The sequence below is a fragment of the Heterodontus francisci genome, chromosome 23, assembly GCF_036365525.1.
Source record: "Heterodontus francisci isolate sHetFra1 chromosome 23, sHetFra1.hap1, whole genome shotgun sequence".
NCBI lineage: Eukaryota > Metazoa > Chordata > Chondrichthyes > Heterodontiformes > Heterodontidae > Heterodontus > Heterodontus francisci.
Window position 1 is genome coordinate 61,267,087 of NC_090393.1, and position 24,452 is coordinate 61,291,538.

A 24,452-nucleotide genomic window follows, 5' to 3' on the forward strand; every position below is an offset into this window, starting at 1 on the left:
TGGGCTCTTACCTTCTTAACCAATCTCCCATGCGGGACTTTATCAAAAGGCCTTACTGAAGTCCATGTAGACTACATCAACTACTTTACCCTCATCTACACATCTAGTCACCTCCTCAAAAATTTCAATCAAATTTGTTAGACAAGATCTCCCCCTGACAAAGCCATGCTGACTGTCCTTGATTAATCCCTGCCTCTCCAAGTGGAGATTAATCCTGACCCTCAGATTTTTTTCCAATAACTTCCCTACCACGGATGTTAAACTCACCGACCTGTAATTACCTGGTTTATCCCTGCTACCCTTCTTGAATAATGGTACCACATTCGCTGTCCTCCAGTCCTTTGGCACCTCTCCTGTGGCCAGAGAGGATTTGAAAATTTGTGTCAGAGCCCTTGCTATCTCCTCCCTTGCCTCATATAACAGTCTGGGATACATCTGATCTGGGCCTGGGGATTTATCCAGTCTTAAGCCCACTAAAACAGCTGTTACCTCCTCCCTTTCAATGCTAATTTGTTCGAGTATATTACAATCCCCCTCCCTGATCTCTACACCTACATCGTCTTTCTCCATAGTGAACACAGATGAAAAGTCATCATTTAAAACCTCACCTTGGCAGGTGGGGGCCTGTATGACACCTCCACATCCAAATACGATTTGAAAAGAAACAGCGCTTTTCATTAAAATGTTTGAGAGTATAAGATACAGAAAGAAAAACCACTCATTTCTCTCAGTCATTTCCATTCATTCATCAATCTTAAAGCCTATTAAAATTGTCTTTTTTGAGTGCCAGTGCTGCTTTAATTTCCCCTTTTGAGGCATCCCAGTAGCCATGTGGTTCTTTGGGGAAGCTTTTCTTCAGTTTGCCAATTGCCATGACTGCCTCGGGTTTTGTTCCTGTTGAGGTCATTTTTTTTTTCAGGAGAGTCAGTAGTGGGCAGGTCTATCTCAGTGCCTTGGTTTCAGGTTCCCTTTCCCTCTGACTGTGGGGGAGGATTCTTTATTAATCTCCCCTTTGTTCTCTGGGATACTCCAACCTGCAGGTATCTGTGCAGACTTGACTGCACTCTCCTGTGGCACTTCGACTAGTTAGGCATCACCCTCACGGTTTCTCTGACCCCTCGAGGTCTCTCTTTGTCTCCGCAGGTTCCTGTAAATGCTGTTCACAACTCTGGTGGGGTGCTTCTAGAGTCTGCATTTACGTAGGAGGATGTGGGGTCTAATTTTTCACATTTTCAGGGTTGGTTGACTGGACAGTCGGGGTTTTCATCTGGGATTCCTCCCGGACTTCCTTTAACCTGCCCTCTTGGTCACTTTTTCCCCTTCTCTTTCTAAACCTTTTCAAGCTGTGTGCCTGCCTGTCCCCTTTTGTTCTTAGCAGGGGTCCCTTACAGTTCACCAGCCGTCGCCTGGAGGGTCCTCCTAACACCGGTGCAGGACTTAGGGGTGCAGGTTTCACTGTAGGTTGGGGTTTCCCCTCAACCTGGTACATGTGGCAACTCCTGCAGTACTCCACCACATCTTTGTGGAGTTTTGGCCAGTCAAACTGCTGTCTTATGTGGGCTTTGGTCTTTTTTTATGCCGACCCGTACACCCACTGTAGTCTCATGGGTCCTTCTTAAAATTTCTCCCCATTACCTCTGCGGCACCACTAACTGGTGAACTACTGTCCACTGCTTGCCCTCAGGTCTGTGTGGAGAACTCCATTTCCTCATCAGTACCTCATTCTTTAAATAGTAGCAGTCAGGGACTCCCTCTGCTTCACTTTCAGACTGGGCAACCTGTGCTAACTCTCTCAATACTGGGTCAGCTTGTTGAGCCTCAGCTAGGGAGAATCCATTTAATTAATTCCCTGGGTCTCCTAACTTTCCAAAGAAAGTCTCGGACAGGCAGACCTCATGATCATTGCCTGCAGCGAACCATCCCCTGCCACTGCCCTGTCTCTCTGACCTCTTGCAGTCTTTCTTTCACTACTGGGGGGGCTACCACCTTCACCCCTGCTGATCTAGGAGCAGGAGCAGGTCGACCTAGGAGCAGGTCAACCCTGTCCTGAGGGTGGGGGTGAGGAGGGTAGGGGGGGGGGGGGGGGGAGGGGAGTGGGGTAGAGAGGGGGGAGGGGAGCTGGGTAGAAGGGAGTGGAGGGAGGTGAGTGGTAGGGGGGGAGGGGAGATGGGAAGAGGGAGGGGAGAAAGCAAAAGCAGTGGGACGGGGAGGGCTGGGCTGGGGTCGGGGGGGGAGGGGTCGGCCTGAGCGGAAGCGCCGGGGCTGCCATGTTGTTTGGAGGCGGCTCTGGATGGCGGGGGCCCGGGCTGTGAGGTGAAACAAAAGCGGCAGCAACCGCTTCCCCCCCCCCACCTCAGCTCACCCCAGTCCCAGGCCCAGCTCAGCCTTTCCCTCTGGGCTCGGCGTGAGGCGGAGTTCCGAATCGTGCGCGCTCCTTTTTAAAATTTAAAGCGACTATAATTTATTTATTATTTATTTATTTAGTTAGTGTGTGTGTGTGAGGGGAGGTTTCTTTTTCCCTTTTCTATCGCTAACTGGGCGGCTGCGATGGAAAGGGCTGCCGAGCAGGCCTGGAACAGCTACACCTACCAGGTGAGCCAGCACAGCGCCGACATGTTGAAGAAACTCAACGGCCAGAGGAAGAACGGCGGCCGCTTCTGCGACGTGGTGCTGCGGGTGGGCGACGAGAGCTTCCCGGCTCACAAGGCCGTGCTGGCCGCCTGCAGCGACTACTTCGAGTCGGTGTTCGGCTCACCCGTGGACGAGGCCGCAGGCCGGGAGCTGGAGATGCACACCATCAGCGCCAAGGTCTTCAGGGACATCCTGGACTTCGCCTACACCTCCCGCATCGTGGTCAGGCTGGAGAGCTTCCCCGAGCTCATGACGGCCGCCAAATTCCTGCTCATGAGGTCCATCATCGAGATCTGCCAGGAGGTCATCAAACAGTCCAACGTCCAGATCATGGTACCACCGGCCAGGGGGGACATGATGCTCTTCCGCCCTGCCAACGTAGACTTTGGCTTCACCCTGGACTTGGCTGCTGCTGCCTGCGCCAATGGCAACTTTGTGGGTGAGAATGGGCACCTACAGGGCACTGGTGATGTCAAGGTAGGTAGCCCTGGCCCCCCCGCTGCCACCCTGCCATCCCTACAGGGCACCCTGCCGATGATGGATGGCTTGGTGACTTCGCCTCCCGCGCCGACCCTTGTGGCCGGTCAGTTCCAGGCCCCGGTGAACTCGCTGGGTGCCGACCACGCCAAGGTCATCAAGAGGGGACGTGGGCGGCCTCGGAAGTCCTCTTTGCTCGACCTGCCACTGCTGACGGCTCCGCTGGCCATGAGGGACGAGGGGTTTTACCCCTGCAGCTTCTGTGGGAAAGTGTTCAAGAACGCCAATCGTCTGCTACTCCACGAGGCACAACACACCGGGTTGAATGTGGAATTGGGGTCAGGAGAAAATCAACTTCCAGGACTTGGGGACAATCTGCTGGCATCTTCGAGCGGCCTTGACATTTCTCGTAAAAGAGGCAGAATGCGGAAAAATGTGGCCTGTGAGCTCTGTGGCAAAGCTTTCAGGGACGTTTATCACTTGAACCGCCACAAACTGTCGCATTCGGGAGAAAAGCCATTTGAGTGTCCCATCTGTCACCAGCGATTCAAGCGGAAGGACCGGATGACTTACCACATTCGGTCTCACGATGGGGCGGTGGGCAAGCCCTACATCTGCATTAGCTGCGGAAAGGGCTTTTCCAGGTGAGTAGAAAGGGTTAATTTCTCCTTAACACTTAACATGCTGAGTAAGGAGGAACTCCATCTGGTTAGCACAGCAAGTACTGTGCAAGTGATTGGAACAAGCCAGCCTGAAAACTAGAAAAGCAGTGGTATTCAGTGAAATTGTAATTCTAAGAGTGTGAAGCTTTCAAATTATCCCCACTTGAAGTGTATAAACCACCCAGCAGTGCAATTATAGTTTCCTGGCTTTCAAACTTGAGTATCTTGAGAGTGTATTGTATAACGCTGGGTACTAGTCTGGTGATGGGAGCAGTTTCAAGGGGTTAATTAAGAAGCATATTGCAAAAGATCTTTACTCTGTTCCTGCTTTCCTTCCCCCCCCATAAGGTGTTGATATTAGTAACTATGCAAACCTGAAGCAAACAATGGTAGAAAAATTGTGACTGCTGGAAATTAGAGGCAGTCATGTAAACGTGCAGCAGGTTGCTCAGTACTTGAATGTGAAAGTCCTGCTTAGTCAAGTTTGAAAATTCCATCAAACAGTGCGTCACTATGTGACTGGCACTCAAAGCATTAGACATTGTTACCAAGGATAATGCTCCTAAACAGTATTGTTGCTGTCAGGTAGACTTCTATTACTTACTATTTACTGTACTGCTTTCATTCTCAAACTTTGTGATTCATTGCCATGCATGTAGACAATTGTGTTTTTCAATTCTGGATGCAGTTTGGGTTGAAAGGGGGGAATATTCAGTATTATGTACCATTAAACTCCAGTAATCATGGTGTATGGCTGTATGTAAGCTGATGCAACACAGGGCCTATTAGACAAAGAAGCAGCATGGAGTTAAAGCTCCTATTGTTTTTCAGTGACAAAGTTTCAATCTGTGAACTTGAATTGGGGCCTATAGTAAAAGAAGGCAGCATTCATTTCTGAAAATCTGTGTTTATTTATTTTAGTACATGTTTTAACAAAAAATGCCTATTTTCTTCTTCTGTTTCCACCATTTTCTAAGCCATTTGCTAACATTCACCTCCCCAACCCCCCCCCAGCCTGCCCCCCAGTGTTATTCACAGAGCATTGGTAGGCACACTGCTTATAGGCCTCTGTGATTGTCAATGAGCCACCAACAACTAGAAGGCGCATGTGAGCAGCACTGCTTAACTCAACTTCTGAATTCCCTTTTTCTTTCTCTCTCTCTCTCTCTCTCTCGCTGCCTTCCAAGGTTGCCCAGCTGAGATTTTAGAAACGTGTTTTGCTAGCCAGCATGTTAATGCACCCTGTTGAGTGACCCTGGCCTGCCCCACTTGTCACTTTTTTATATTGTTTTCCTGTGCTCTCCAGGGCTTTGGGGTGGGAAGGAGGGTCAGGTGAGTGTGCAGTAAACAACAAGCTCAAGCTAATGGCACTGTAAAACTGGCTGTTGAGCATGGGGGCAAATCATTGGCCTTTTTTTTTTCTCTGTCTCTTCAACCCACCTTACTCACTAGTAGACAGCCGGCCTGGGCTCAGGACCTCCCTGCTGTATGGTGGCTGAGACTGGCAGGTGGGGTGGGGGAAAGAAACCATATATAAAGCCACAGTCTGTCACTTTTTGGCATGGTACATTGGTACCATTACTGCGCCACTATATTTGCCTTTACTGCTTGTGCTGGATATTTAGATTTTACCTGTGTTTCAGATTAAACCAGTGTTGTCACTAAGATTTGATTAAAAGTGTCTTGGAGTTGTGAAAGATTCATACTGTGCAAAAGCACCAGGAGTACAGTTATGAATTTTGGTTAGGTTTATAGATAATGGGAGGAGAATCTGGCCCTCTGATCTCATTATTGTAAACAACATTTAGTATGACGTCTGCTGGTTACAGGTGCATGTCTGGTGATTTGAACAATTGCTTGAGAATTTTTTTTTATTTGTTCTTGGGGTGTGAGCATCGCTGGCAAGGCCAACATTTATTGTCCATCCCTAATTGCTCTTGAGAAGCTGGTGGTGAACTGCCTTGCATCACTGAAGTCCATGTGGTGTATGTACTCCCACAGCGCTGTTAGGGAGTTCCATGATTTTGATCTAGCGCTAGTGAAAGAACGGCGATATAGTTCCAAGTCAGGATGAGGTGTAACTTGGAAAGAAATTTGCAGGTGATGGTGTTCCCATGCGTCTGCTGCCCTTGTTTATCTAGGTGGTAGAAGTCACAGGTTTGGAAGGTGCTATTGAAGGAAACTTGACGAGTTGCTGCAGTGCATCACTCATCCAGGCAAGTAGAGAGTATTCCATCACACTCCTGACTTGTGATTTGTAGGTGGACAGGCTTTGCAAGTCAGGAGGTGAGTTGTTTGCTGCAGAATTCACAGCTTCTGACCTCCTTGCAGCCACAGTATTTATATGGCTAGTCCAGTTGAGTTTCTGGTCAATGGTAACCCCCAAGGATGTTGATGATGGGAGATTCAGCGATGATCATGCTGATGAATGTCAAGGGGAGATGGTTAGATTCTCTTTTGTTGGAGATGGTCATTGCCTGGCACTTGTGTAGCATGTATGTTACTTGTCATTTTCAGCCCAAGCATGGATATTGTCCAGGTCTTGCTGTGTGCAGGCACGAACTGCTTCAGTATCTGAGGAGTTGCAAATGGTAGTGAACACTGCAATCCATCAGCGAACATTCCCACTTCTGATCTTAGGTTGAAGGGCAGGTCGTTGATGATGCAATTGAAGATGGTTGGGCCTCGGACACTACTCTGAGGAACTCCTGCAACAATATCCTGGGGCTGAGATGATTGGCCTCTAACAACTGCAACCATCTGCCTTTTGTGCTCGGGATGACTCCAAACCAGTTGTGAATTTTCCTCCTTATTCCCGTTGATGTTTTGCTAGTGCTCCTTGATGCAACACTTGATCAAATGCTGCCTTGATGTCAAGGGCAGTCATTCTCACCTTCCCTCTTGCGTTCAACTCTTTTGTCCACGTTTGGACCAACACTTGGAGCGGAGTGTCTGTGGTGAAACCCAAACTGAGAATCGGTGAGTAGGTTGTTGCTGAGTAAGTGTGATGGTGCCGTTGACAACTTCCATCACTTTGCTGATGATTGAGAGTAGACCAATGGGCTGGTAATGGGCCAGATTGGATTTGTCCTGCTTTTTTGTGGACCGGGCATACCTGGGCAATTTTCCACATTAATATAATAAAAGCAAAATACTGTGGATGCTGGAAATCTGAAATAAAAACAAAGTGCTGGAAATACACAGTGGGTCTGGCAGGATCTGTGGAGAGAAAAACAGAGTTAACGTTTCAGGTCGGCGACCTTTCATCAGCTCAATATTCTACATTGACGGGTAGATGCCAGTGTTATAGCTGTAGTGGAACGCTAGGGGCACGACTAGATCTGGAGCAGAGGTCTTCAGTCCTACAGCCGAGATGTTGTCAGGGCCCATAACCTTTGGTGTATCCACATAGAAACATAGAAAATACGAGCAGGAGTAGGCCATTCGGCCCTTCGAGCCTGCTCCACCATTCATTATGATCATGGCTGATCATCCAACTCAATAGCCTGTTCCTGCTTTCGCCCCATACTCTTTGATCCCTTTAGACCCAAGAGCTATATCTAACTCCTTCTTGAAAACATACAATGTTTTGGCCTCAACTGCTTTCTGTGGTAGCGAATTCCACAGGCTCACCACTCTCAGGGTGAAGAAATTTCTCCTCATCTCAGTTCTGAACGGCTTACCCTGCATCCTTAGAATATGACCCCGGTTCTGGAGTCCCCCACCATCGGGAACATCCTTCCTGCATCTACCCTGTCAAGTCCTGTTAGAATTTTATAGGTTTCTATGAGATTCCCCCCTCACTCTTCTGAACTCCAGCGAATATAATCCTAACCGACTCAATCTCTCCTCATACGTCAGCCCCACCATCCCAGGAATCAGTCTGGTAAACCTTCGCTGCATTCCCTCTATAGCGAGAACATCCTTCCTCAGATAAGGAGACCAAAACTGCACACAATATTCCAGGTATGGCCTCACCAAGACCCTGTATAATTGCAGCAAGACATCCCTGCTCCTGTACTCAAAAATCCTCTCGCTGTGAAGGCCTTTTTTACCGCCTGTTGCGCCTGCATGCTTACCTTCAGCGACTGGTGTATGAGAACACCCAGGTATCGCTGCATATTCCCCTCTCTCAGTTTATAGCCATTCAGATAATCTGCCTTCCTGTTTTTGCTACCAAAGTGGATAACCTCACATTTATCCACATTATACTGCATCTGTCATGCATTTGCCCACTCACTCAACTTGTTCAAATCACCCTGAAGCCTCTCTGCATCCTCCTCACAACTCACCCTCTTACCCATTTTTGTGTCATCTGCAAATTTGGAGATATTACATTTAGTTCCCTCATCTAAATCATTAATATATATTGTGAATAGCTGGGGTCCTAGCACCGATCCCTTCGGTACCCCACTAGTCACTGCCTGCGATTCGGAAAAAGACCCATTTATCCCTACTCTTTGTTTCCTGTCTGCTAACAATTTTCTATCCATCGCAATACACTACCCCCCAATCCCATGCGCTTTAATTTTACACGCTGATCTCTTATGCGGGACTTTATCGAAAGCCTTCTGAAAGTCCAAATAAACCACATCCACTGGCTCCCCCTCATCAACTCTACTAGTTACATCCTTGAAGAATTCTAGAAGATTTGTCAAGCATGATTTCCCTTTCGTAAATCCATGCTGACTCTGCCCGATTCTACCACTGTTTTGCAAGTGCTCTGCTATAAAATCTTTGATAATGGACTGTAGAATTTTCCCCACTACCGACGTCAGGCTGACTGGTCTATAATTCCCTGCTTTCTCTCTACCTCCCTTTTTTAAATAGTGGGGTTACATTAGCTACCATCCAATCTGTAGGAACTGTTCCAGTGCCTTGGTATCACGTGGAATGAATTGAATTGTCTGAGGACTGACTCTGGGCCCATAACATTCAAGAAGAACAATTCAGCAAATGTTCTAAGCACAGTTGGGACTGATTCATTTGGGCTTCGAGGGCCTGATTGATTGGGATTATGGCTATAATAGTTGTAACATTATGAAAATAAAAATTACACTTCAGAAGTAACTCATTAGTTGTAAGGCACTTTGGGACGTCCTGAAGATAAGAAAAATGTTGGATAAATGCAAGTTCTTTCTTTCCCCATCACTGGAGCTTTCAACTTTCATGCTGTTGCACTTGCCATTGACTGCAGTTTGCTAGTCTGTTTAAATATGACTTTTCAGCAATGTTACATCAAAGTCAATGAATCTCCAGAATCATTTATGGCACAGAAGGAGGCACAAGCATGGAGCCTTGTAACTCACTAATGCAGAGACCCTCTAATCAGCCCACATGGTGAACTTTTGATTTAAGTTATGCTGCTGTGGGCATTTGTCCAGTAGAGCAGAAGCACTTTCTCCCCCTTCCCAAAAGGAAGATGGGAGAGATGGAGATAATTGTACGAACAACAGTTGTATTTTAACAAGCTTCTTTCACCTTGCTGTAAGGAAGCTAGGCTGTCCCTGCCTCCAGATTGTCTTCTCCTAACTTTTACTGCAGAGTTGGAGATGGAGCAAATACAGGACTAGAATTCCAGCTCAGCATCTTACAGCTGGACAGGTCATGAAAGAAGGCACACGGAACAGCAAATCAGTTGGAGGTCATGGTGAAGTGGGGGTGGGTGTGCAAATGGGCCCAGGGTCATCTTATGACGACCATAGCTTTAGAGAGTGCTGAAATCTAATTGGCTGAGTGCACCTTCCAAACTAGTTGCAGATGTCCTTGACGAGTACAACAAACCCTACAGTTCACCATTAATCACCCAGTGCTCAAACCTAATACAGATTGGGAAAGAAACTTTTGGGTTGGTACATTGCTGGTTGTTATAAATTTAAAAAAAAAATCCCAAGCAGTGTGACAAACTTCATAATGACACAGTTGTTCCCTTCCACTTTGAAAACTAAGTTTTGCAATACTGAACATCAGCTGTTGGGACGCTCATTCCAAAATTGTGGCCTGGTAAGGTTAATCAAATATAGTGATTGTAAAAAAAAAACTGCCCTAGGTTAACGCAAGAAAAATGTGTGATGAAACAGCATGTTCAGTCAGGGGCCTGAATGATTGATTATGGGTGGAAAATCACTTCATGATATCTGCTGGTCCCTTTGACTCTTATAATCAATGCTTTCCTTGAATGTTGCATCACTGGAGGTGTAATAACCTGTGGAGATATGCTAAAAAAATGCCCTTTAGTTGTTTATTTAATGGATTTTATGACCATTTAACTTTAATTCAAATTTAAAAGAAAACGTTCTTTTAAATACTTGTAAATTGTGTGGTTTCTCTTTTGTAGTGTAGCCTCTTGCATAGTGAACTTAAGATAGTAGCTATTTTTGTGGCTTTTCATCAGTCTCCAGTACCCTTTCACACTCAGCTCTTTGTATTTTTCTGATTGACACATCCCATTGTATCTTTGCAAGTAATGACGTCCCTTTCTCATTGTATTGTGTGATATGTTGTGTTTCTAGTTGTGGCTCTGTCTTCTTGCACCGATGGCTTTGAAGTAGTGTTGTCTGACGTGCAACTCATGCTGTTTTTTTTTCTTAAAAACAAAAGGTGTACTGTCTTGGCATTGAATGTCTATGTAAACCAGTTTGAAATTCCAAGTTTGCTTCAGATCATAACTCAAAGGTGGGATGTTACATTCTATCAATTGTACTAACTGGCTGAAATGCATAGGAGTAGATTATGTAGGTTATGGTAGAACGTAGATTTGGCTGGATTTTCAGTCTGTTGTCTGCCATGACAAAACTGATGTCTGCTGGTAGGAAATGGAGATTTTCAATCAAAGTTCACTTGTTTGAGGAAACCCTGGTGAAACCAGGGTCCACAGTGCTGGACAAGCACCAGGGTTGAAAAGAGTTGAAAATAAGTTGAAGATAGACAAAGAAGTGGTGATTAGGTGATATTAAGCCTTGGTTTTAAAAACATGTAGTTCGCTGGAGATGGTGAAGACTGAGAGAGGTGAGGAGTTGTACAGGTTGGAGGTGCTAGGAGTAAATGCATTAGAATACGAGACTGATGAGTCTTGATTCAGTGGGGGGGGGGGGGGAGAACGAGCACGCAAGATAGTATATTTGGAGTTTAGGATAGCTAACAGCAACTTGCATATACATGTCGTGCCTTTAATGTAAAAACAAAATCACTGCACAAAGGTGTAATCAGGAAAAAAAAACACATAAGTTCGATGGAGCAATGATCATAATGTCAATAACCAGCTGAATTACCAGTAGTGAACTGCCTGACTTGTGCAGATGACTTGTTTCCTATTCCACACCAGTAGCAAAGAATGAAAAATGATGCTGAATATACATTGCAATTAACTGCAACAGTCAAACTATTTAATTTGTAAAATGTGGAGATTTATTTCTAGATACAAAAGGCTAAATGCCTCCAGATTACAACTGTTGATATAATTAGTGTACTATAGCCAAAAGGTCAACAAAGTCTTTGAAGCTGCAGGAAGCACGCCATGAGTCACATTAAACGGCTCGGCAGAAAATGGCATTCAACATAACACTGGCTGTGCAAGACCCGGATATGTTTGAGGAGAGAACAGTTAACATGGATAGAAGTAAGGGAGAGCCAAATATTCTCCCCTAGGAAAAGAGACATAATTCATCCATTGACTCCACTGGTTCTGGTAAGATTTCATTACTTGAAACCTGCTCTTGTTGCTTCACATATAATAGTCTCTATCGGTGTGTAACATGTATTGCATCCACTGTAATGTATGTTAAATGGTAGTCCATAATTAGTTGCTCATGATCAGTTCAGTATGCAAATTTTTCTGCTATCCATGCACAGCTAAATATAGTTTATCAATAAAAGCCAAACTTTGCCTTTCTTGTATCTACAAAAATTATTTGTCCAAGCCTTTGTCTCCAGGGTTGGACAGCTACAATCTATGGTGATCTTGGAGAGGTTTCTCACTATGTTGAATATTGGTGGCTGATGCAAGGAGGGCAGCAGAAGAGTCTTCAGTTGGCACTAGGAAGCAGACTTTTATACAGAGCTTTCTCTGTTACTCGACAACAGGTGAAAGGACTAAGTCAACCAGAGTGGACAATTAATGTCCATTCATCTTCATGCTTCAAGGCCAGAGCTTGCTGCAGGAAGAACTTAGCCCCTTACGTTGGAGCTACATGTGTTAGCTTGGAAAATGTTTAAAAATATTGTGGTGCCCAATTGCTGGACAATATTGTCTCTAGTCAGAATCTAATCACACTCTTTTCTATTTATCATCCATATTGTGCTTGGACATTGCCATGTCCGTCTTTGTAGAATCAGCTGAATTATAGAATCTTATAGCACAGAAGAAGGCCTGTCGCCTTGTCATGCCTGTGCTTGATCTTTGAAAGAGCATTCCACTTTAGTCGCATAACCCTGCAAATTAGTCCTCTTCAAGGACATGTCCAGTTGTCTTTTGAACGTTGCTATGGAATCTGAAGGTTATCTTGAAGCAATGTTGGGGCATTGTCTAGTTGTACAGTGACTGATATGCCACTCCATCAGAAGGGTGACTTAAGGGTTGAGTGCCCCTCAAAGCTTTTCAGGTAACGGTGTGAAAGCTCTAAATAGAAAGAGGGGATCAAGTGTCCTTTCAATCTGATTACCATAGTGATCCTAATTTAAATTTTGGAGAGCAGGGATCGCTCACTTTCTCACTCTTTTGAATACTCGAGCAGAGTGCTGTAAATGCATATGTGTATCCAGGCTGATTATAGGACTTTCCTCGGCAGGAATGTTGGTGTTCCAGCGAGGCACAAACCAAGCAGTGTAAAAACGGTTTAGGGAACTGCAGATACAGTCTCGGATGTAAATGCTTCCTACTAGTGGAGTTTAATAGCGATTCCTTGAATTTAACTTTATCACTTGGGATTAATCAAATATTTTTAACTAGAAAGTGAAGCCTCAATTTCAGTAAAGGATTAATACCTATAGTAAAAAAAAAATTCTCCCAAATAAATGTTAATTGGAGCAAAAAAACGATGGTTATATTTTTCTTTACAAAAAAAACTTGCACAAAGGAGTAAAAACACCATTAGACTTTTAAAAAACGAAATCGTTTGCTCCCGAGTTTTCAAATTCAATAAGTGTTTTGAAAGTGGCTCAAGGTTTTTAAAAAAAACTCTAAAGGCTGAAGCATTCTAAAATGCAAAATAAATCTAAAGCTATGGCCAAAAGAAAAATTAACATTGAACACAAAATAAAAACTGGATTTGATATCAACATGCCAGGTGGTACCTCTAGAATTGTTGCATGACAGGCCAGAATGGAAAATAAGGTAAACAACATCTAATAGTAAATTAAATAAGTACATTTTTAATGAAATGTGAAAATTTGAGGAAAATTATAGACTAAGACCTCACATTTTCAACTGCAGAAGAAGCCTACCACACAGATTAGTAGTCGTTATTGACTCTGACATTCTGGCAGGATTTGGATTGTTATAGGCAGCCAACTGGAAGGATAGTGACCAATAAAGTGCTAAGATATCGGAATGTAATTCCCCATGGACCAATCAAAGCAGGAATTGGTCACATAGTTCCATCAAATTTAGAGGAATCATGGTATATTTTGGTCATCTAATTCCCATGGACTGTTCAGATTACTGGAAGAGTAATGGTGGCATGGAATACTTGATTCTCACCGATCAAATTACTAAAAGAGGGCAGATTGAATGGGACAATCACATTGCTAGAAGAGGAAATCAAGTTAAAGTTTTCAATAACTTTGCTTAGGGTGCTCTGCTATTAGTATTTTCAGTTAATCTGCCTATGTAAAATGTCATTGAATTTCAAAATAATTCATTGTATGTGAAACACTTCAATATGTTTGAGAACAGTCCCAACTTTGATACATTAAATCAGAGGATTGATATTTGACTGGTCTAGTCCTTTCATCAGATACCTTAACCACTTCCATGCCACACTTTGCTTAGTCAAATCCTGCTCCTTCCCAGGATCACCCTGGTAGGCAAGGACAACCTAAACTTCCTCTTCTCCATGTTGAACAGCTTTCTGAAATCCTTTATTTCTGCCACCACCCCCAGCCTCCTACCCTCATGTCACCTTGAATACCAAGTGCAAAAAGCTCATGGATTTCTATGTCTCTGCAGTTGAGACCATATTTGTAGCTGGCTCCGCTGACGCCTCAATTCCTTTCCACTTGCCCTCAATGTCTGATCCAGTTTCTTTTCCATCTCTCCCTTCGAGAACCCTGGTCTTTCCAAGCTCATCTCTTCCATGACTCCTACCTTGATTCCTTTCCTGCTTAAACTTTGACCAGTTACCCCTCTGAGTTCCAATGCTTGCTGATATTAATGACTCTCCTTCTTCAAGCATCATACCTCTTGCTTTCAACTCCACCCTTATCACCACCCTCCTCAAAAGGTCTACCCTTGAGGCAATAACATAAAAGCAAAATACTGCGGATGCTGGAAATCTGAAATAAAAACAAGAAATGCTGGAAATACTCAGGTCTGGCAGCATCTGTGGAGAGAGAAGCAGAGTTAACGTTTTGGGTCAGTGACCCTTCTTTGGAGCCCTTGAGGCATCTGCCTTTTCCAATGATAACCTCCTTTTACCTCTCATTCTCAAGTGACTTCTTGTCTCTGAGCTCCATGCTTAACTTCAGTTCATTTTCTTTCCAATTCTTGCCAATACCACTGTGGCCAAAATCACACATGCATTATTCCTTTGCAGTGTTTCATATGATTAAACCAAGCATCCTGCTCCATTGCCTCTCCTCTGGTGACCAGTCTGTGAAATCACCCTCATGTGATTCTATTCCTCCTTGTACCAATGCAGCCAGTGCATTTTCTGCAGAGTAACCTCCAGAAGGTCTCCAAGGATCTATCCTTGACCCACCTCCTCTTCCTCATCTACATGCTGCCACTCTTTGGTCCTATCTGCAGCCATTGGATAATCTTCCACACGTGCTTATGATACCCAACTCTTTCCCCCACTTCCCTTGATTCCTTGATCACCTTTCTGTTGCCAGATTGCCTTGTATCAAATTGTGAATGAGATTTTTTCCCAACTGAAAACCAAAACCATAATTTTTGTCTCCTGCCATAAGTTCTGCTGCCTTGTTGCTGACTTCAGTTCCCCCTCCTTGATCACTCATTCAGGCTGAGCCAGGCTATGTGAAACTTTGGTGTCCTGGTTGGCCTAGAGCTGACTTCAAACTTCATATCCTATCACCAGACAGTTTATAACTTTGGCATGATATTTGATCAGAAGCTGAACTTCTGACTCCATATCTTTTCCATCACAAAGACCAATCATGCTTGCCTGTACCAGTGCCCTACCTAGCCCATCTGTTGAACCTCCTAACTGTGCATTTGTTTCCTCTAGACTCAGCTATTCCAACACACTCCTGGTTGGCTGTTCAACCTCTAACCTATTTCTCACTGTCCCTTCACTCTCCCCTCACCAAAATAACTATCCGTTCCTCTGAGTACTGTCTCTTATGCATGCCCCCTCTTTTCCTCTGCTGGCCATTCTGAGCTGTCTAGGCCTATGCTTTGGAATTTCTTACATCTCCCTCTCTTTTAAGACTCTCCTTAAAACCCACGTCTTTGACCAACATTTTAGTCATCCTTTCTAACGTATACTTCCTTGGTTCTGTGTCCGTTTTCGTATGATTACGGATCCGTGAATTGTCTTGAAGTTTCTTTCCCTGCATTAAATGTTGTGATGGATATTATACATATTCAGTGAAGTCATTGCTGATTCGCCGATGAGTAGCTGATTAAGAATTCTGATGGAAATGAATTGCTTTTGTTCAAGGCCAGTTGACTTTCATTCTGCTTTGTAGTTGCTGTACACAGACGGCCAGGGGTCTAATATATGTTAACATAACACCAGACTGGCAAGGATCGGTGATCAAGGTATCACCAATTTGAATTCAATTTGGTCTTTATTGTCAGAAACAAGCCATCGTTATCCCCTTTTGGAAGTTTTGCATGTTTCGCGTATGAAACATCTGGCTACTAAGGGTTTGTAATGGTATCTTTTCAGGAGTTCTGATCAGTATCTGACTAGTGCCAGAAAACTGATGTGACTTCAACAGATGGCTTCAGAACAAGACTATTCACCCATCAAGTTTGCATGCTATTTCATTTTCAAGGCTGCTGCTGGCTGATTTGGGTTTATCGGCGAAGCATTTGTAAATGATCCAACTGTTGTAATGTGGTATTGAAAAAATACAAGATCACATTTAATAAACTTACAAAATGCAAAATTAGCAAATTTCAATATAGATGAGTGTGTGGTAGTACATTTTGGTAGGAAGTAGTAAGAGTGTAAATGGGATAGAGGAGCAAAACAACCTAGGGGTAGCGATACACAAATCACTAGAGGTGGCGAGGCAGGTTAATGAGACCATTTTAAAAATAAAAGCAAACCCAGCACTAAGGTTCATTTCTAGAGGAATAGAATTGCAAAGCGGAAAAGTTATGTTAAACCTTGGTTAGATTACAGTTTGGGATACTGTGCGTAGTTCTGGTGTTATAAAAAAGGTAGAGGCCCTGGCAAAGATGCAAAAATAATTCACTGGGTTAATACCAGAACTGAGACGATATACTTATCAGGAAAGGCAGAGTAGGCTGGGACACTTCTCTTGAAGGCTAAGGGGTGCCCTGCTGGAGGTCTTTAAGGTTATGAAATGGTTTGTTATGGTAGACTTAGAGATGTTTCCATTTGTAGGGGAGGCCATAAGTGTAAGATAGTCACTAATAAATCCAATGGGGAGTTCAGGAGACACTTCTTTACCCAGAGAGTGGTTAGAATGTGGAACTTGCTACCATTATGCATTTATGAGGAAGCTAGATAACCATGAGGGACAAAGGAATAGAAGGATATGCTGATAGAGTGAGTTGACATAGGGTAGGAGGATGTTTGTGAGGGGCATAAATGCCAGCATTGATCAGGTGGGCTGAATGGCCTATTTCGGTGCTGTAGACTCGATGTAATGTAAATTTTTCTATCCTGCCATATAGGTTTTCAAGAGAGGCTTCAGAACTGAGTTATTTGTTGCCATTTACAAAGTGGCCAAAAGCAGCATGAAACTAGAAGATTGGGAAAACTTTAAAGGTCAGCAGAAAGCTACAAAAAGAGCCATAAAGAAAAGTAAGATGGAACATGAGAAAAAGCTAGCACAGAATATCAAGACAGATAGCAAAAGTTTCTATAAATATATAAAACGAAAAAGAGTGGCTAAAGTAAACGTTGGTCCTTTAGAGGATGAGAAGGGGAATTTAGTTATGGGATATGATGAAATGGCCGAGGCATTGAACAGGTATTTTGTATCGGTCTTCTCAGCGGAGGACATTAATAACATGCCAGTAATTGACAAAGAGACGAACGTAGGTGAGGATCTGGGAACAATCATTATTACGGAAGAGGTAGTGTTGGGCAAGCTAACGGAGCTAAGGATTGATAAGTCTCCTGGCCCTGATGGAATGCATCCCAGGGTTCTAAAAGAGATGGCAGGAGAAATAGCAGGTGCACTGACGGTAATTTTCCAAAATTCGCTGGACTCTGGGGTAGTCCCAGCAGATTGGAAAACAGCAGATGTGACGCCACTGTTTAAAAAGGGAGGTAGACAAAAGATGGGGAATTATAGACCGATTAGCTTAACCTCTGTAGTGGGGAAGATGCTTGAGTCTATCATCAAGGAAGAAATAGCGGGGCATCGCGATAGAAATTGTCCCGTTGGGCAGACGCAGCATGGGTTCATGAAGGGCAGGTCATGCTTGACAAATCTTTTGGAATTCTATGATGACATTACGAGCAAGGTGGACAATGGGGACCCAGTGGATGTGGTGTACCTAGATTTCCAAAAGGCCTTCGACAAGGTGCCGCACAAGAGGCTGCTGCATAAGATAAGGATGCATGGCGTTAGGGGTAAAGTATTAGCATGGATAGAGGATTGGTTGACGAACAGGAAGCAGAGAGTGGGGATAAATGAGTGCTATTCTGGTTGTCAATCAGTCACTAGTGGTGTGCCTCAGGGATCGGTGTTGGGACCGCAATTATTTACAATTTATATAGATGATTTGGAGTTGGGGACCACGTGTAGGGTGTCAAAGTTTGCAGATGACACTAAAATGAGTGGCAGAGCAAAGTGTGCAGATGACTGTGAAACTTTGCAGAGGAACATAGATACATTGAGTGAGTGGGCAAAGGTCTGGCAGATGGAATACAATGTTAGTAAATGTGAAGTCATTCATTTCGGTAGGAGTAACAGTAAAAAGGATTATTACTTGAATGGTAAAAAGTTGCAGCATGCTGCTATGCAGAGGGACCTAGGTGTCCTTGTGCATGAATCGCAGAAGGTTGGTCTGCAGGTACAGCAAGTAATTAGGAAGGCAAATGGAATTTTGTCCTTCATTGCTAAAGGGATTGAGTTTAAAAGCAGAGAGGTTATGTTGCAGCTGTATAAGGTACTGGTGAGGCTGCACCTGGAGTACTGTGTGCAGTTTTGGTCTCCTCACTTGAGAAAGGATATACTGGCACTGGAGAGGGTGCAGAGGAGGTTCACTAGGTTGATTCCGGAGTTGAGGGGGTTGGCTTATGAGGAGAGACTGAGTAGATTGGGATTGTATTCATTGGAGTTCAGAAGAATGAGGGGGGATCTTATAGAAACGTATAAAATCGTGACGGGAATAGATAAGATACAAGTAGAGAGGATGTTTCCACTGGCAGGTGAAGCTAGGACAAGAGGGCATAGCCTCAAGATTAGAGGGAGCAGATTTAGGACTGAATTAAGAAGGAACCTCTTCACCCAGAGGGTTGTTAATCTATGGAATTCCTTGCCCAGTGAAGTAGTTGACGCTTCTTCAGTAAACGTTTTTAAAGCTAAGGTAGATATCTTTTTGAACAATAAAGGAATGAAGGGATACGGTGAGAGCGCGGGTAAGTGGATCTGAGTCCACGAAAAGATCAGCCATGATCTTATTGAATGGCGGAGCAGGCCCGAGGGGCCGGACAGCCTACTCCTGCTCCTAGTTCTTGTGATCTTATGATCTTATGATTTACAGAGTTACTTAAAAAGGGGGGAGTAAAATGGTAAAAGATTAAACTCAATAGCTCTTTCTTCTATAATAAAAGCAAAATACTGCGGATGCTGGAAATCTGAAACAAAAACAAGAAATGCTGGAATCACTCAGCAGGTCTGGCAGCATCTGTGGAAAGAGAAGCAGAGTTAATGTTTCGGGTCAGTGACCGAAGAAGGGTATTGGAGCCCTCATCAATTATGCCATTACCATCTCCCACTCACTCCTTCTCTGCAGAATTGTATCACATGCAAGGATCTTGTCTCTACAATGAATATCAAATAGCTGCAGTGGACTGAATCTCTGATCATCACTGTTCGGGACGAGAGGAGTATTGACAGAACAGAGCAGCCACTCTGGTCATTGCTTGCATTTGGGGGTATTGAATTCCATTACCATGGTTTTTCAAGAACATAGAATCTTATAGCACAGAAGGAGGCCATTTGGCCTATTGTGCCTGAGCCTGCTCTTTGCAAGAGCTATCCAGTTAGTCCCAGAGCATATTTTCCCTTCTCAGCTGTACATGTCCAATTCCCTTTGAAAGTTACTATTGAATCCCCTTTCAGCAAGTGCATTCTGGATCATCGTAACTCACTGTGTAAGAGAATTTCTACTTCTCTCTACGGGAAAAATGTTCTTTCTGAACATTCGAGATATGTAGCATTTAAATTGACCAAAGGATTCTATCCCTAGTAGCATGAAGTCAGCTTTCTGTTCCATCCTTTGTTGAGTATAGTGAAGTCTATTCTCCGAGACTGGCCACCTTCTAAAGACACTGCTTGATAATATAGTAGAGATTTAAAAAAAAAAGACCGTTAGCAAACCTGTTCTTGCTGTTCATGTTGAGGAGGCTCATGACCAATTGTTAATGCAGCTGAACTGATCATCTGCTTAGATAAGAATTGTCACCGATATTGTTGTATCTAGAGAGAACTTAAATTGTTCATTCAAAGATTAAACTTTATTTATGATATGTGAATGTCTGTAATTAGGAGTTACCTAGGCAATGATTTAGAGACTTTGTTAACTTGCTATTCATTACACCTGCTGCTGTCATGGCAGTCCTTTGCTAAGATTTAACTGCTTACCTCAGTAGTATCATTTGTTACTTTTTATCCTTTCTGCTTTTATCTTCATGGTGGCCCCTTTGTCTATTCATGTAATTTTTTTAAACTGCCGGGGTATAATCTGTTGTGTTGTTTTATGGGAACATAGCAGGAGTAGGCTATTCAGCCCATCGTGCCTGCTCCACCATTCAATACAATGATGGCTGATCATCCACTTCATTGCCTATTCCCCACACTATATCCCCATAATCCCTTTATGTCTTTGGTATTTAGAAATGTCAATCTCTGCTTTAAACATGCTCAATGACTGAGCTTCCAAAGCCCTCTGGGGTAGAGAATTCCAAAGATTCATAAAACCTCTGAGTAAAGAAATCTTTCCTCACCTTGCTTCTAAGTGGCTTCCCCCTAATTTTGAAATTGTATCCCTTGGTTCGAGACTCCCCAACCAGGGGAAACATCTTAGCTGCATCTACCCGTTAAGTATTTTGTAGGTTTCAATGAGATCACCTCTCATTCTTCAAAACTCTAGAGAATACAGGCCCAGTTTCCCAATCTCTCTCCATATGCCATCCCAGGAACAAGTCTGATGAACCTTTGTTGCACTCCCTCTATGGCAATAATAATCTTCCTAAGGCAAGGGGACCAAAACTGCACACAGTACTCCACGATCTAGCCAAGGTTCTATGCAATTGAAGCAAGACTTCACTACTCCTGTACTTGAATCCTTTTGCGATAAAGGCTAACATCATTAGCCTTCTTAATTGCTTGCTGCACCTGCATGTTAGCTTTCAGTGACTTATTGACGAGGACACACAGTTTCCTTTTTACATCTACACTTTCTAATCTCTTACCATTTAAGAAATTCTCTGCACATCTATTCCTCCTACCAAAGTGGATAACCTCACATTTTTCCATGTTCTTGCCCAGTCACTAAGTCTGTCCAAATCCCCTTGAAGTTGCTTTGCATCTTCCTAACAACACACATTCCCACCTAGTTTTGTAACATCTACGAACTTGGAAATATTACATTTGGTCCCCACATCCAAATCATTGATATGTATTGTGAAGAGCTGGGGCCAAAGTACTGATCCTTGCGTTACCCCAGTAGTCTCAGCCTGCCAACGCGAGAATGACCTGTTTATTCCTACTCTCTGTTTTCTGCCTGTTAACCAATCCTTAATCCATGCCAATATATTACCTCTAATCCTATGTGCTTTAATTTTGCTAACCAACCTCATGTGGGGGACTTTATCAAAAGACTTCTGAATCCAAGTATACTGTGTCCCCGTGTTGATCACCACTGGAGGAAGCACAGAGGGTGGCTAGGGCGTAGAATGTACTCTGGGTGGGGGACTTCAATGTCCATCACCAAGAGTGGCTCGGTAGAACCACGACTGACTGAGCTGGCCGAGTCCTATAGGACATAGCTGCTAGACTAGGTATGCGGCAGGTGGTGAGGGAAAAACATACTTGCTCTCGTCCTCACCAATCTGCCTGCCGTAGTTGCATCAGCCCATGACGGTATTGGTAGGAGTGACCACCGCACAGTCCTTGTGGAGATGAAGTCCCGCCTTCACATTGAGGATATCCTCCATTGTGTTGTGTGGCACTACCGCTGTGCTGAATGGGATAGATTTCGAACAGATCTAGCAATGCAAAACTGAGCATCCATGAGGCGCTGTGGGCCATCAACAGCAGCAGAACTGTACTCAACCACAACCTGTAACCTCATGGCCCAGCATATTCCCCACTCTACCATTACTATCAAGACAGGACACCAACCCTGGTTCAATGAAGAGTGCAGGAGGGCATGCCAGGAGCAGCACCAGGCATACCTCAAAATGAGGTGTCAACCTGGTGAAGCTGCAACACAGGGCTATTTGCGTGCCAAACTGCGTAAGCAGCATGCGATAGAAAGAGCTAAGCAATCTCATAACTAACGGATCAGATCTAAGCTCTCCAGTTCTGTCACGTCCAGCTGTGAATGGCGGTGGACAATTAAACAACTCCACAAATATCCCCATCCTCAATGATGGGGGAGCACATCAGTGCGAAAGATAAGGCTGAAGCATTTGCAACAATCTTCAAGCAGAAGTGCCGAGTTGATGAACCATCTCTGCCTCCTCCTGAAGTCCCCAGCATCATAGGTGTCATACTTCAGCCAATTCGATTCACTCCGCGTGATATCAAGAAATGACTGAAGGCACTGGATACAGCAAAGGCTATGGGCCCTGACTATTTCGGCAATAGTACTGAAGACCTCTGCTCCAGAACATGCTGTACCCCTAGCCAAGCTGTTCCAGTACAGCTACAACACTGGCGTCTACTCGGCAATGTGGAAAATTGCCCAGGTATGTCCTGTGCACAAAAAGCAGGGCAAGTCCAACCCGTCAATCACCGCCCCATCAGTCTACTCTCAATCAGCAGTAAAGTGATGGAAGGTGTCATCGACAGTGCTATCAAGTGGCACTTGCTTAGTAATAACCTGCTCAGTGGCGTTGAGTTTGGGTTCCGCGGGGCCCACTCAGCTCCTGACCTCAGCATAGCCTTGGTTCAAACATGGAAAAAAGAGCTGAACTCGTGAGGTGAAAGTGACTGCCCTTGACATCAAGGCAGCATTTGACCAAGTATGGCATCAAGGAGCCTTAGAAAAACTGAAGTCAGTGGGAATCAGGGAAAACTCTCCGCTGGTTGGAGTTATACCTAACTGAAAGGAAGATGGTTGTGGTTGTTGGAAGTCAATCATCTCAGCTCCAGGACATCACTGCAGGAGTTCCTAGGCCCAACCATCTTCAGCTGCTTCATCAATGACCCTCCTTCAATCATAAGTTAGAAGTGGGGATATTCGCTGATGATTGCACAATGTTCAGCACCATTCGTGACTCCTCAGATACTGAAGCAGTCCGTGTAGAAATGCATCAAGACCTGGACAATATCCAGGCTTGGGCTGATAAGTGACAAGTAACATTCACACCGCACAAGTGTCAGGCAATGACCATCTCAAACAAGAGAGAATCTAACCATCTCCCCTTGACATTCAGTGGCATTACGATCGCTGAATCCCCCCACTATCAGCATCCTGGGGGTTACCATTGACCAGAAACTGAACTGGAGTAGCCATATAAATACCGTGGCTACAAGAGCAGGTCAGAGGCTAGGAATCCTGCGGCGAGTAACTAACCTCCTAACTCCCCAAAGCCTGTCCACCATCTACAAAGGCACAAGTCAGGAGTGTGATGGAATACACTCCACTTGCCTGGATGGGTGCAGCTCCAACAACACTCAAGAAGCTCGACACCATTCAGGACAAAGCAGCCCGCTTGATTGGCACCCCATCAACAAACATTCACTCCTTCCACCACTGACGCGCAGTTGCAGCAGTGTGTACCAGCTACAAAATGCACTGCAGCACCAAGGCTCCTTAGACAGCACCTTCCAAACCCGCGACCTCGACCAACTAGAAGGACAAGGGCAGCAGGTGCATGGGAACTCCACCACCTGCAAGTTCCCCTCCAAGTCACACTATCCTGACTTGGAACTATATCACTGTTCCTTTACTGTCGCTGGAATCCTGGAACTCCCTCCCTAACAGCAGTGTGGGTGTGCAAACCTCACATTGACTGCAGCAGTTCAAGAAGGCAGCACACCACCACCTTCTCGAGGGCAATAAATGCTGGCCTAGCCAGTGATGCCCACATCCCATGAATGAATAAAAAAAAATCTGCGGGAACCGTTCCAGAATTTTATAGATTCTGGAAGATGATCACTAATGTGTCCATGTCTCCAGAGCTACCTCTTTCAATAAAAGCAAAATACTGCGGATGCTGGAAATCTGAAACAAAAACAAGAAATGCTGGATTCACTCAGCAGGTCTGGCAGCATCTGTGGAAAGAGAAGCAGAGTTAACGTTTCGGGTCAGTGACCCTTCTTCGGAACCCTCCAGTTCCGAAGAAGGGTCACTGACCCGAAACGTTAACTCTGCTTCTCTTTCCACAGATGCTGCCAGACCTGCTGAGTGAATCCAGTACCTCTTTCAATACTCTGGGATGTAGAATATCAGGTCTCGGGGACTTATCAACCTTCAGCCCCATTAATTTCTCCAATACAACCTCCTTACTAATACTAACTTTCCTTCAAATTGTTCATTCTCCCTCATCCCTTGGATCTCTAGTTCTGGGAGATTTCTTGTATCTTCCTCTGAAGACAGACAAAGAAATCATTTAGCTTTTCTGCCATTTCTCTATTCCCCTTTATAAGTTCTTCTGACTCTGCCTGTAATGGACCCACATTTGTCTTAGCCAAGTATTTCCTTTCTACATAACTTTAGAAGCTTTTACAGTCTGTTTTTATGTTTGTTGCCAGTTTACATTCGTATTCTATTCTCCCTTTATCAGTTTCTTGGTCCTCCTTTGCTGTATTCTAAAATCCTCCCAATCCTTGGGTTTACTATTTTGGGCAACTTTAATAGGCCTTTTTAATCTTATACGATCCTTAACTTCCTTTGTT

General features: G+C 44.3%; 1 protein-coding gene across 5 annotated transcripts in view; it reads left to right on the plus strand.

Annotated features, from left to right (window-relative positions):
• Positions 1–2,240: 2,240 nt before the first annotated feature.
• patz1 (POZ/BTB and AT hook containing zinc finger 1) overlaps positions 2,241–24,452 on the plus strand; it is a 112,552-nt gene continuing 90,340 nt past the window's right edge. For all 5 annotated transcript variants that reach the window (XR_010977299.1, XR_010977300.1, XR_010977301.1 and 2 more), the window contains exon 1: positions 2,241–3,752. Coding sequence is in view for 1 of the 5 variants with exons in the window: in XM_068055399.1 (XP_067911500.1) it covers positions 2,548–3,752 (1,205 nt within the window). In the remaining 4 variants the exon portion in view is untranslated. The remainder of the gene's footprint in view (positions 3,753–24,452) is intronic.